This window comes from Hippocampus comes, unplaced genomic scaffold (genome assembly GCF_001891065.2).
Source record: "Hippocampus comes isolate QL1 unplaced genomic scaffold, H_comes_QL1_v1.1 scaffold116, whole genome shotgun sequence".
Classification (NCBI taxonomy): domain Eukaryota; kingdom Metazoa; phylum Chordata; class Actinopteri; order Syngnathiformes; family Syngnathidae; genus Hippocampus; species Hippocampus comes.
Genome location: NW_017805120.1, coordinates 757,296 through 770,290, shown reverse-complemented (window position 1 = coordinate 770,290; position 12,995 = coordinate 757,296). Strand labels below are relative to the sequence as shown.

The 12,995-nt window shown below is 44.4% G+C and overlaps 1 protein-coding gene across 6 annotated transcripts in view; it reads left to right on the top strand.

Moving 5' to 3' along the window:
• The window catches only part of vti1a (vesicle transport through interaction with t-SNAREs 1A), a 75,039-nt gene that overhangs the window by 14,790 nt on the left and 47,254 nt on the right, over positions 1–12,995 (top strand). For 4 of the 6 annotated variants that reach the window (XM_019865908.1, XM_019865907.1, XM_019865905.1 and 1 more), the window contains exons 4-6: positions 748–825; positions 5,443–5,463; positions 10,073–10,157. In XM_019865908.1, the coding sequence (XP_019721467.1) occupies positions 748–825; positions 5,443–5,463; positions 10,073–10,157 (184 nt within the window). The remainder of the gene's footprint in view (positions 1–747; positions 826–5,442; positions 5,464–10,072; positions 10,158–12,995) is intronic. The other 2 variants (XM_019865909.1, XM_019865911.1) reach the window with 1 other exon arrangement.

Here is a 12,995-nt window from a genome sequence, read left to right as displayed (position 1 = left end):
TTGTGTGTGTGTGTGTGTGTGTGTGTGTGTGTGTGTGTGTGTGTGTGTGTGTGTGTGTGTGTGTGTGTGTGTGTACGGACCAGTGGCTGATGAATTATTCCCTGTCTGAGTCCCAGCATTGGCGTTATCACAGAGGCTGCCGATGCACTGGGAAGACAGCGTTGACAGTCACACCCCCCCCACCCCCCCACCCTGGCCCCATCTGCCTCTAGTGCTCCGCTTGGAAGAAAAGATTTAGTGCTGACAAGTGCTACTTCCTTCTAATATCACCACCCACCTCCCAAACGTCCCACAGACTTTTCATGATTACAGGATTTGATTTTACTCGTGCGGGCACCACCCCGTGGCACGAGTTGACCTCGTACGCTAGAACAGCTCCCCCTTGGACACCCCAGCCGAGCAAGGACCTCTCCCGTACAACAAGATATTCATGTTATGTTTTTCCTCATGTTTAAGGCTGCTGCTGTTTGGGTTAGCTAAATCTCGGCTTTCAACTTCAAACCGTCTTGGCTGCCCTTTAGGTGATTTTGGGGTTTTTTTTGTCAGTCCACATTTTTTTTTTTTTTTTGGGGTGCCTCCCGTTTGTCACCCACTTCCATTAGGGGGCCCTCGTGCTTCAGGAATGTCGTTTTCTTGTTCTTCTCAATACAAAAAAACAACGGTACTAAGCAATATTTCTCAACCGTCTTTCTCCTTTTTGCCACCCCCCTCCACCCTCCCCTTTTCTTTTTTCCTTCCTCCTGGCAGAAAAGGTCACGTATCGCCTACAGTGACGAGGTGCGCAATGAGCTCCTGGGGGACGACGCCAGCTCCTCGGAGAGCCAGGTGAGCCGCTAATCAGCCTCGGCCTGACTGGACACCGACCGGTGTGGGAGGCCGACATCGAGGCCTGGGGGTTGGTTTGGTGTGGTGGTGCTGGGGGGGGGCGGGCGGCGGCAGCGGGCTCCCCTCATCCTCGCCAGATCTGAGGACGACGCCGGCGTATTGTCACCAAGTCATGCGGAAGCAACACTGTTTAATGCAAAGCTGGGCCGACGTGGGGCATGGGACTGGCCAGATTGTCAGCACCCACCCGAACGCACGCACGCGCGTATGCACACACAATGCAAAGCAGCAGTTCAATAGCAAACCGCAGTCATGCCGCAGCTGGGTGTCGCTCCGTAATAGGCCCTCAAACACAAAACGGTCAAATCTGCTTCTTTGCACATCTGTCAATCGAGGAAAAAATAAATAAATCACCCACTAGTGTGTTAAAGTTTACTCTTAGGGGCATTCAGATTATTCATGAAAATTTTTTTGTACTTTTCTTAAATCTCACAGTTTGGCATGTCATGATTTTAAAATATCAGTTCCCTCCACTTGCCTCCCACCCCGACTTTTAAGTGCAAAACAATTGCGTAAAAAACATGCACAAAACGCTGAAGATCTGATTGTTTCCATTCCACAAGCTGTCAAAAACAATCACTCCAAACTCTGCTCAAAGTGCAAAAACAATTCAAGGATTACTCATCACAACATTGCAATGCTATGAGATCAACAACCAGTGTTTCCTTTCGTGCAATTTTGTTCGCGCATTAACAAAACTAAAATATTCATTCCCAGCGGTTTTGCAAAATAGGTCACGTATGTTCTGATCGCAAAATCCATCTTATTTTTTTCACAATTGGACAGCCCGAATGAAATGTTGTGCTTCTGAGAGTCTCGAAAAGTATAGTAACAATCATGGAGTGCACAATTCCTGCTTTCTTCCTCGGCCTGGTTCTAATTTGCTATCTTGTTCAAAATGAGTGGTTATCAGGATAAAAAAAAAGTTGTTTATTGCATAGCAGCTATGAAAATTAGCACAGCTGAATGTAATGAAAAAGACAGTAATCATTCAGTTAATTTTATATGATCTGCATTTTTTTTTTTTTTTTGCGTTCCTATTTGCACTTCACATTTTGTTCCAAGGGAGGTTTTTTTTTTTTTTAATGCCGAAAATCATAACACTCAGAATAAGACGAGCTGTATGGAATTATTTAAGATCGCGACACACGCACGACAAAACCCTTGCACACAAAAAATGGTAGCGTCTGCTTCATTCATTCAATCATTTCATTTCATTAAAAAAAACAAAAACAAACATACCAAAGTAGAATATTCATTCACTACCTTTTTTTTTTTTGCAGCCTTTAAAGTGCAAAATATGTCTCGTGTTGTTTTGTATGCATTCTTAAAGATATAGAAACCTACGCCGCACACACACACACACACACACACACACACACACACACACACACACACACACACACACACACACACACACACTACAACGCGGACCAAACCTCTTTCGACTCATTTATAGATTGCGACAATTCAAAATGTGAAATCGTATTAGCCTAAAATAAATGAGATTATATTTAGAAGTAAAATAAGGCACATTTTTTTTCTTATCATCTCCTTATTACCATTTCAATCATCATTCACCATCTTCCAACATATGCCCATGTGTGTGTGTGTGTGTGTGTGTGTGTGTGTGTGTGTTGATACAGGCTGCGTAATTGATATGCATATTTGCCGGCAAATTAGCAAGACACAAAAGTGATGCGCGCAAGTGGGAAAGGAGATCCGCTGTCACCAATGTCACGTTTGAGACGCTGACGGCCGCCGATCAAGGAGAAAAGAAGAAACGAAAAAAAAAAAGCCCAAAAAGAAAGATTGTGCCGTCTCGTTTGGAATACCATTCATCTATTTTTTTCTGAAATGGCTTTTTGCAGACAGCTTGGGAAAAAATTCAGACGACGACAAAACATTTGAATGAGAAATAAAATATGTGCTACATAAGATGAATTTTTTTTTTTCAAAATAAGCTGTGATAATGCAAAAATTATCTATCTTCAGATCTTATGTGGATCTCAATAGGTTTTTCTTAAAAAAGTGTTTTTTTAATCCCCCAAATTCTTTACAAAAAGAAAACAACCAAACTGGCAGAGTGTGATGATAAAAATCAGTGTGACTGAAAACCCGGGAAAAAAAATAGTTAAAATAAACCAGTTTGGAGTTGTCCTTTTGGGCCTAGTTTTGCATTTAAAGTTATTCTTTCATTTCTAGTTACATTTGTTTCTAAAAAAAGAAAAGAGAAACAAACAACAATAACTACCATAATAATTTGCCAAAAATTTGTATTTAAAAAAAACATTGAGATGCCTCTCAAATGAGTTTTTGTTTTTTTCCGGAATATAATTCAATCCAGTCTACCCTAAAAATAAACTAAACAATTTTAAATAAGGTATTATTTTTAGTTTTTTTTTTTTGTTTAATTATTATTTATTCAGTCAAGAATGAAAGTCAAGTATTACAGTAATAGTAAACCAATATTTTTGGGACTCTATGACTCATCCTTGGCCTGGTTTTGCATTTATCATCTTGTGTCAATAATTTTCGTGTTGTCATAATTAGAGTACTTATATAAATAAATAAAACGACAAAAATATTTTTCTAAAAAGATGGCGGCGATCGGAGAGAGAAGGGACCAGAAGTCGGGGGCAAGGAGGGGTCAACGAAATTGCCGTCCGTTTGTAAAACGTGGGCCCTGGATGGTGCGGCGTAGGCCCTCGCCGCCGCCACCGATCATTACGGCTCCCAAATGTGCTGGTTACAAGGCCAAAGGATTTCCAGCTTAAGGAAATAGGCCAGCGTCCCAAGTTGCGATAATGGCTAAAGGACCATTTAATAGAGTTGCACATTTATTCGTTATCTGTACGCCAGCAGAGGCGGAATTGGCGCTATCATGTGCTAGGCACATTTTTTTTTTTTTTTTGCCCTCCCCGTCTTTTTTGTTTTTTTTTTTTCTTCTCCCACACGCACACATAAACGGAACGCCGAATAGTTTCGATTTCAGTGGCAGCAGAAGGCTTGGCCACGAGAGATTGCGCCGGTTTCAGCCGGCACCGGCCAGATTTTCCCGAGCTACAAAGGAAGCGCATTACCACTTGTGTCGAATTCCGTATTGGGGTAGGGGGCGGCAGGGAAAAAAAAAAGAAAGGGAAAAAAATCTTTTGTTGGGGGGAAAAAAATGCTGATTATCATAATGGAAAAATTGCAGCAGTGCAATTTTGAATGCTGGCTGGCTGGCTGGCACCACAAAAACACAAGGCGAACACGGCATAATTATGACATTCACGGCGTTCCACAATGCGAGCGGCGTCATTGGCCATGCTAAAGACGCTGTCGGGCGAAGGAAAATCAAGCTAAAAAAAAAAACCCACACACTTCTCAAGCAGGCTTTTGTGCAAAGTCCTCCCGTGAGGATTTGCAATCGGTCAGGCGGCACAAACCAGCCTAGAAAAAGTTTTGTTTGGCGCCCCATTGAGCGATCGTCAAATCTGCTACACTCTCCAGTGAGCCCCCACATCATCCCCCACTCCCCGGCCTTTGCGTCGTTTTAAACTTTGCCCTTTTAAATAAGCCAATCATGCTGTGTGCATGGACCGAAGGAGCATCTTGTTAGCTGCGACCGGCCGGCTCTTTCGGAAGACGCGCATTTCGACATGTTTACCTTGCGTAGCTCAAGTGAGCTTCTGTTTTTATTCGTGGAAAAGAAAACTAGATGAGTGAACTGCGATGATGAGTAATGGCAACGCACACACTCTGCTGTCATTCAAAAACACACCGTATTCTTCTTTCTTTCTTTCTTTTTGCTGATGTACACACTATTTGTGGCTTTTTTTGGGTGCTCTTCCTGGAATGCTCAAAAACTCCCAAATCTGCAATAATTGAGTTGGAATTTGCAACAACGTGTGATAACGGACCACAAATTTTTCGTAATTGTAATCGCGTTAAACAACGTTAGCCGCCCATTTCTACGGAGGTTCGCAACTCTGCGACAAAAATGGTTTGCTCGTGAATACCGAGCCTCACTTTTCTTCCCCGTGAAATTCATTTTTGATCAACTTCAGTTTCGGTGCGTTTTATCAGAAACGTGTCTGACTAATTCCTGTTGCGCCAACGCCGTGAAACTCGGCTACGCGAAATCCCATTCCAGAGAATTTACCCGACTGACAGCTGAGCAACGCTAAAGTCCGTGTTTTGACATATTTCGAACAGAGCGTGAGCCCGTACGAAAGTGTGCTCCCTTTTCTCCGGCAACATCCTTCCCCGTGACTTTGCGGCTAATGCTAGCTGATGGTGCCAGGCGGCGCTCTCCGCGTCCTTGCCGTCGTTTAATGTGACAGTGCGACGACTTGATCTTTGTTTGTGCACAAAAAAGTCAGCGCTCGGCTGCGTTTAGCGCGTTTGTCTGCTGATTTCCGGGCGCGCGGCGTGCAAACAGAAAAATCGTCAAGGTTAATTTGCACGCGCCGCCGCGTGACGGATCCCTCATCCTGGAAATATTTCCTCTCTCATTTCCTTCTCCTCTCTCTCTCTTTCTCTCTCCCCTTTTGCCTTGCTCTCATGATGCAGTTGATAAAGTTGCGCGAAGAGGTAAGTGCTTCTCTGACTATTTAAATTGCTTTTTTTTTTTTCCACCCCCACTGTCCCTCCACTGCAATTTCCATTTGCCCTCCTCGTCTGTTGCGCAGAAAATTAAATCGGGCTCATTTGGACCGACTTTGGTCTGAAGCGCTTAAAGGCCAAGTCAAAGATAATGAGTTCACAAAAATGCCAGATTCTCGAGTTTTTCGTTCTCTCAAACTTAAGACGGTGAAGAGTTTTGCCCCTTTTTTTTCAAGCAACGAATCCATAACTTCATCGGTCAACAATCGTTTGCAATACTATCATCCTTCGGACCCATGCTGTGGTGCGTGTGAGCGAACACGATCCATCGCGTTTCGTCGACATTGTTGGTTTTGTCATGATGAAAACAACACACGCTATATTCACACCTATTGATAAATTAGAATCTGCAGTGGATATAAGAAGCCTGTTTTTTGGAATGTGGGAAGAAGCCGAGTACCCCAAACTCGAATCTTGAGAACTTTAAGTCAGACATGCCAACCTCGATGCGATATGTTACATTGTTATTATCAACATTTAACATTTGCTTATTTTTGCCGAAACCCCGTTCAGGTCCTATGAGACGGTTTGCTTTTATTCGCAGGTGCTGCAACACCTTTAAACGTTCCAGCTGCTTTTTTCTCACTCTCTCTCTTTCTTGCCAATCTGCGGAGTTGCACTCCTTTTCATGGTGATTCATAATTTAAGAGTGCCAACCCAACAGGCCCAGATGCTGTGTTTTTTTTTTTTTTAGTTGTCCTCGATTTTGCCTCTCTTCCTCCTACACTTTTCTTAATTTCCTCCTCGCCTCAGGGTCAGGAGACACCTCGCGTTTACCTCACCTGTCGACTCCCTTTTTTAAGCGGCTTCGGTGTAATCGGCCTCGATCGGGTGCCCCCTTTTCGCCGCCAGTCTTCAAAGACTGCACAGCTTATACGCACTTAAGCTTGGCTTTAAAGAAAGAGGAAAAAAAAAACTATACTTTTTTTTTCCTTCACCCATCTCTCTTCAGCTGCAAAACATGTTTAAATATTTAGCAGCCATATTCACAGCTGTTTGACACTTGTAATTCCTCGTCTTACAAGTCCCAAACAAACGGCGCGGAAGATCACACAGTCAGTCTGAATCACAGCTGTCATCATTATTCACTTTGACTCACCCCCTCCTCCTCCGCCCCTTATTGAAATAATAAGGAAATCATCTGAACTTTGGAAAATGGTGATAGAAACCGCCCGTGTTTGATAGTGGAAGAAGGAACGAAAAAAAAAATGAGGCAGAAGAGCGAAAAAGAAGAGGGGAGAGAGAGAGATTTCTTTTGAGCTCCAGCTGCATTGTTCCGGGGCTTCCTGTTAATAACTTACAACTGAGGAGCGTTTCGCCACACGCACACACACACACCAAAAACAACAATAACACAATTTTCGCTCCTCCTCAGATGAAATTGTAGGTGTCAGATGGGGGGGAAAAAAAAGGATGCGCAGATGGAAGGAGTTTGCGCTTGTATTTACACAACATTTAGCCTGTAATGTACTGAAATGCTCGGGCTGAGGTCAGTTCTCTTTGTCCTGTAGATTTGGATCAAAAGGCTTTTTTTAAGATCACAACCACAGGGGTCAGCATTGAATTTGTTGATACCGTACGTAGTAATATCGGTTGTGTTCTTCCTCTGGTCTAGATGCTGGACTGTGAAGTCAAAACAATACACTGCATTGCGATACTGACATGAAGGCCCAACCCCGGTTATCGATACTCTGATATCGATATCAGTATTTTGTCTCACCCGATTATCAATACTTTCCTGCTTGTGTTAGCGACCCATCACAGAATGCTGATATCGGTTTTTCATCCCACCCTTAGTCTTGCTATGGTGCTTTCAGAATCCCATTGATACTGTACTGTAAGTGATAACAATCCAATATATTGATACCAATAATTTACCTTCCCCGTAGTGTCTGCACTGTTCCCTCAGAGATAACCATGCCGTTTATTTCCCCATATTTTGTTCAACCCCCTTGTATTGATAATTTCGGCTATCCCCTTTCAGGAATTCAAATGAGTAATATATTTCATTAAAAAAAATGGAATTCATTTGCACACTAATGATGCCATCCATCAACTTTAGAAGTGTACTTTCGCCGGCAGTTCTGGTGAAAATCGAGATTATAGAATGGCAAGGACTTCTTATTGTCTTGCCGTAAGTGAGGTATTTAAAAAAAAAAAAAAAATCCCGGTGGGCTTGTGTCACTATTAGGAGCGTCACAGCGTGTCATTATTGCATTCTTAGCGGCTGAACCCTCACCCTTTCGCCTCGGGTTCTTTTGCCGTCTAACTTGGGGCGCATTATTCTTAATGATCACACATGCGCGCACACACACATCCAACTCTGCCACCTCCAGCGAGCTACCTTCCCCCCCAACCCCCCACCACCCACCCCCGGCCCAGAACGGAGGAAGAGAAGCGAGAGCGATTCAGGGGGAGAAGGCTTTGAAGTGGCTTCCCATCGCAGCGAGTCTGCCGGCCGTCTCTCCCCGAGACGTGTCACCTTTTGCCAAGAGGGAATAGAAAAATCACGTTTCCGATGGTAATGATAACATACTAATCACTTGGGCTTCTTTGAAGAAGCCGGGGGAGTGCGCCACTCTGTCAGTGTGCCCGTGCGCGCACTGCAGCCACGGTCGAGGTGTGTTGGCTTCGACATTGCGCGTCAATACGTCGCCGCCGCCGCCTCAGCTCTTCCGTGGGGGCTCATTATATAGCCAAACACGAGGCTGTCGCCATCCGCCAAAGCCGCGCCACTGTGCCACCGCCTCCCGCTTCCACGCCAAAAAAAAACAAAAAAACAACTCACTTCCTGCCGCTTGCTCTCTCCACATATCTTTAGCCTGCCCTTGCTTTTAGCGACGAAAAAAAGCCACTCCTGTATTTGAAACAACATCTGATATAGAAGCCGAGGGAAAGAAGGAGTTCTCTATTTTCATTCAAATTTAGTTCCTTCTCTGAACAAGCAAAATTTTCCCTACCCCTAGTATCGAAGCGATACCGATATACCTCGTATCATTTTTTTGTTGATCGCTCCCAAGTATGAATGCTGTCCGGCGAGAGCTTGCAAAACATTTTTTCACCGCAAAAAAAAGCAAGTCATTTCCTCCGCTGCCTTCCTTGCCATCACATTCACATGTGCTTTATTTCCACCATCCTTAGCATGCACTGGCTTTTAGCGACTAAAAAGCCTCTCTGCGCTATTTTAAATGACATCTGTCAAGAAGATGGAAGTCAAGTTCTCTCCATCCCCTTCGTCTTATTGTCAAACTTTGAAAAGTGTGTCGACTCATTTGCAACCCTCCTCCCCCTCCTCGCGTGTTTTCCCATTTCCTCTGAGTGATTAGCTGCTACGTGTTTTGACAGCGAAACCCACTCTCCAGATTTTACTCCCCCCTGTCCCCTTCGCTCATGTGGTGGGCATCAACTCGTTTAGGTTTGTTTTTGAGTGTCAACATACGTCGCGTATGAAAGAGGCCATCAAACGCCGACCCTGTTTGTGTAAACATGGAAGTCTCGTATACTCGTGATCTTCAGTGTGCTCTAGTGAAGGCGGTGGAAATCAAATATATTTGGTGCCATGACAGCTAATGGAACGACACAATATCAATACTATACCGTAAAAACCTAACGTAGATTGCAGTATCTACGTTTGGTCCCGAACGATAAAGCTACACATCAATACATTAGTATCAGCACACGACCAAATGATATATGGTGAGATATGGTGTCGACTGAGTGAGAGCTAACTTAATGATACATCACAATGTCGACAATTTCCCCCTACCTGTAGTATTGACACTTTAAAAGATAGAGAAACGATACATCGATGTATCGGTATTTTGTCCGACCTCAGTACTGATATCGTACCGGTCCATGAGACCTGACAAGATCACACATTGCACTATCGACATTTGGTTCCATCAAGTATCTTCGATACTATGTTGTCTGGGCTGACGATATGATCCATACGGTCGCTCGCCCTGTAGATATTTTATCCCAGTTCCTGTATTGGATCAGTATCGTGCGAGCTACTGTGACGATACATCACAAAGGTGACTTGTTGTCCTATCCCTTATATCGATGCTGTGCAATGTGAACTAAAGGTAGAATACGTCAGAAAAACAATATTTCATCCCACTTCAAGTATCAATACGGTACTGTCGCCGCTAACAATACATGCCAAACATGTCAATATCAATATTCTGCCTTCTCTACCTGTCGATACAACTGTGTCCATTGTATACATTTTAAGTCTCCTTGTATTTGTTCAGTCTCTGAAAGGTTCCTAATGACCTCAGTAATGATGCTTTCGTTCGCCCGTAAATGGTTAAATGTTGTCATTGTCATCGCCGACATGCATGCGCTTGCTATTCCACGAGCACATTAAAAACATTGTTATCCGTGAAGGTTATTGGCAACCTTGGCGCCGCTGCGTCGGTCATGCCGCGTTTAGGCTTGGCGACGTGTTTCTTTTGAAATGCGTCCCAGCGCTCTCTCGCAATCAAAGTTTGTGTTTTTCCTCAACGCTTTCTCCATTTTGTTGTTGTCATCGTAGAGAGCGCATCTGTTGGACAACACAGAGAGGCTGGAAAGGTCATCGCGACGACTAGAGGCCGGCTACCAGATTGCGGTGGAAACCGGTACGTCGTCTTGTTTTGGATTGGGGTGCGATTCTGTGAGGGATGAGTGAGCGACAGCAAATTGGCTCGCTCAGATGAGAGGTGGGTGGAAATGTGTGTTTGTGTGAGCGGGTGGGGGGCAGGGGAGGAGGATTGTGGGTAGGGTGGTGTTTGGCAGAGAAGTATATATATATAAAAAAAGAAAAAAAAATGGTTCCTTGACGCCTGATGACATTTTCGGGTGCACATCAAAGGTGAGGCAGGCTGAGAGTGAGAAAGCGAGCGACACATCCCAAAGAGGAAAATTCATGCATACGCCGCGCCACACTGGGTGCGTCTTGCGTGTGTGTGCGTTTGGGTGTTTTATTAATTTTTTTCCTTTTTAAGGGTCTTACGAAAATAAACTTTTGAATTCAGGTGGAAGATTTTATAAATAAAACATCTTCAAACAAAACTTATGAATAAGGTTGTTTTTATCAACCTATAATTCCATCACCTCATTTGGTTCTTAAATAGATTTAACCAGTTTGCGTCGACTTTTTTTTTTTTTGTATCCCGTCTCGTTTTCCTTGCCACGCCGTATTCCTCTGAGAGGTATCAAAGGCGAGTTCTTCAAGTGTCGTTCCGCGGCTTCCGTTGTAGTTTTCCAGAAAGTTTGTCAATTTACACTATAAATGGCGCGCGTGCGACATTGACACATTTAATAATTCAAGTTGAGGGAGGACGACAGACTTTTGTGTTTTTCTGCTAGTGTAACTATTCATGAATACATAAATACAAGCCGCCGGATGCTTAAAAATGCGCGTAAACCGGCGTCGTCATCCATGCTGCAAATTCTGCGAAAGCCCCGCAGAGCAAACGCAGCAGCTTGGATCTCTTATCTGTGGAAGGACTCGGCGCTGAGTCTTACGGAATAAGCTAGCCGCACAAGCAGGACACAACTGGACAAATCACGAACAAATTTCTACCTAGCGACTATTCCAAACTCACTGCAACAAAATAACGTTTTCAGGAAATCGCGTTTTGAAGCGGTCGCTTGACTTGAGTTTATTCGCTTCGTGGCCAAACTCGATCAAGTCAGAATTCCACATTGAAAAGAATTGAAATGACATTCATGAGATCTCAAAACCGACCGAAAGTGCATCGGCAACTGTGGCTCTCCTCGCCTCCCTGCCGGAGGCCCAAATAGTTGAGTTGCCTTTAGTCACGTGGCAAAATCTCTGGCTTCGCCGCTCCTGCCGCCATGTGAACTCTCACCCTCTCCGTCACCGCCGGTCGACTCATCCAAGAAAAATCCCGCCGAGGTCCCGCGTGCACCGACGGCAGGGTGCGTCAGTCGGCTGTTTGGTTGCGGGGGCGGAGGGAAAGAGGGGGGTTGATGCCTCGCCCCGGCACATTTAATCTGTGACCCCTCGCTTTACTCGCCTGTCGATCGCAGCCCTCTGCTCAGCTGCACAACCTGAAATGGCGACGCCTGCTCGGGTCAAACAAGCGATGCATCTGCAACAGAGAAGAAGGATGCGCTGGGAATAGACAGTGTGCCGCTTTCCACAGCCGCAAAGATTTTTCTCGCCCCGCTCCTGGATAGAAATGCAAAGCATAAAGAATAAAGCATCGAGAATAAAAACGGGTTGCTTAAAAATTGCAGTTTGCCACGTAACGATGGTTATTGTTTGGTTCAGGAGCCAAATCCAAAATAGAGCACGTTTTGGCGAAACGTTTGAACGATGACGTGACGCCGTTTGAAACAAACGTGACGTGCAGCCTTCAGCGTAGCGCTGGCCGTAACGATTCCGCAAGTCGTAGGCTGAGCTGCGCTGTATTTGTTTGCGCACGTACTTTTCTTCTTGCGCTTTACATCCGTTTTTGTGGAGGAGCCGTACCGAAGTATCCCAATCTTTTTATCCCGTACTTTGACACGGACGACACACGTATGGCGTGTGTTTTAGGCAAACGTGGGCTAAAGCGACAGGTGGCGCCACACGTCATTTTTGAGCCGTACCTGAGCCAATCAGAAGCCTGAGGAAAGTCATACAGGGGGGAAAACACGCAATCAAGTCCACAGTTGAGGAAAGCAGGGAAAGAACGACGAGCGGAAATATCAAATGAGCAAAACAAAGCGCGGTGCAGCATTTCAATCATTCAAGTCATTCATCCAATTGGACGTCAGCTGTGTCCAGATGTGGTCATTATCTTGCGCCCATTCAAAGTTGCGGCCCACGTTCTCACGGCGGGGCCCTTTGAGAAATGCAATTGACCGCTGATAGAGAAGTGGAAGTTTGAAATCTATTTCAGAGAACAAAGAAACGGTGGTGAAATTCCGCTTTTTCTTTTTTCCCTCCCGACTCGAGCGTCGTCTGTTGTAATGACCGCGAACAAAAAGCCGGGATGCTTCTGGGTCAGATTTAAAGGGAAGGGAGGGGGTGCACTTGTTCTAAGAAAAGACGAATCTTCACCATGTATCATCATCACATTTTAGCATTTGTGTTTTTCTTTCTTGTTTTTTTTCCCTGTTTTTAAACTATTCTCAGCGTCTCGCGTGTATTTAAAGAAAACAAAGGCTTGTCAAGAGCGGTGAGAGCCCTCAAAGGGATAGCGAGTACACTCTTTGGACACGCGGCGCTATTTATTTACCACACGCGGACCCCCTACCCAACACACTGACAAGCAGGCTTTTCTGGTTCTCTCATAAATAAAGTATAGAAGTTCGTTAGTGAATAAGAAAAAAAAAAAAGAAAAAAGGCAAGTGGCTGCAACAAGCAAACGTGCAAAGCAGTTAGCTTTGGCTTGGCGAAAAATTTATATATAAAACCGCTCTTAACTATTCATCTAAAATAAGATATAGAATTGTAAATAACA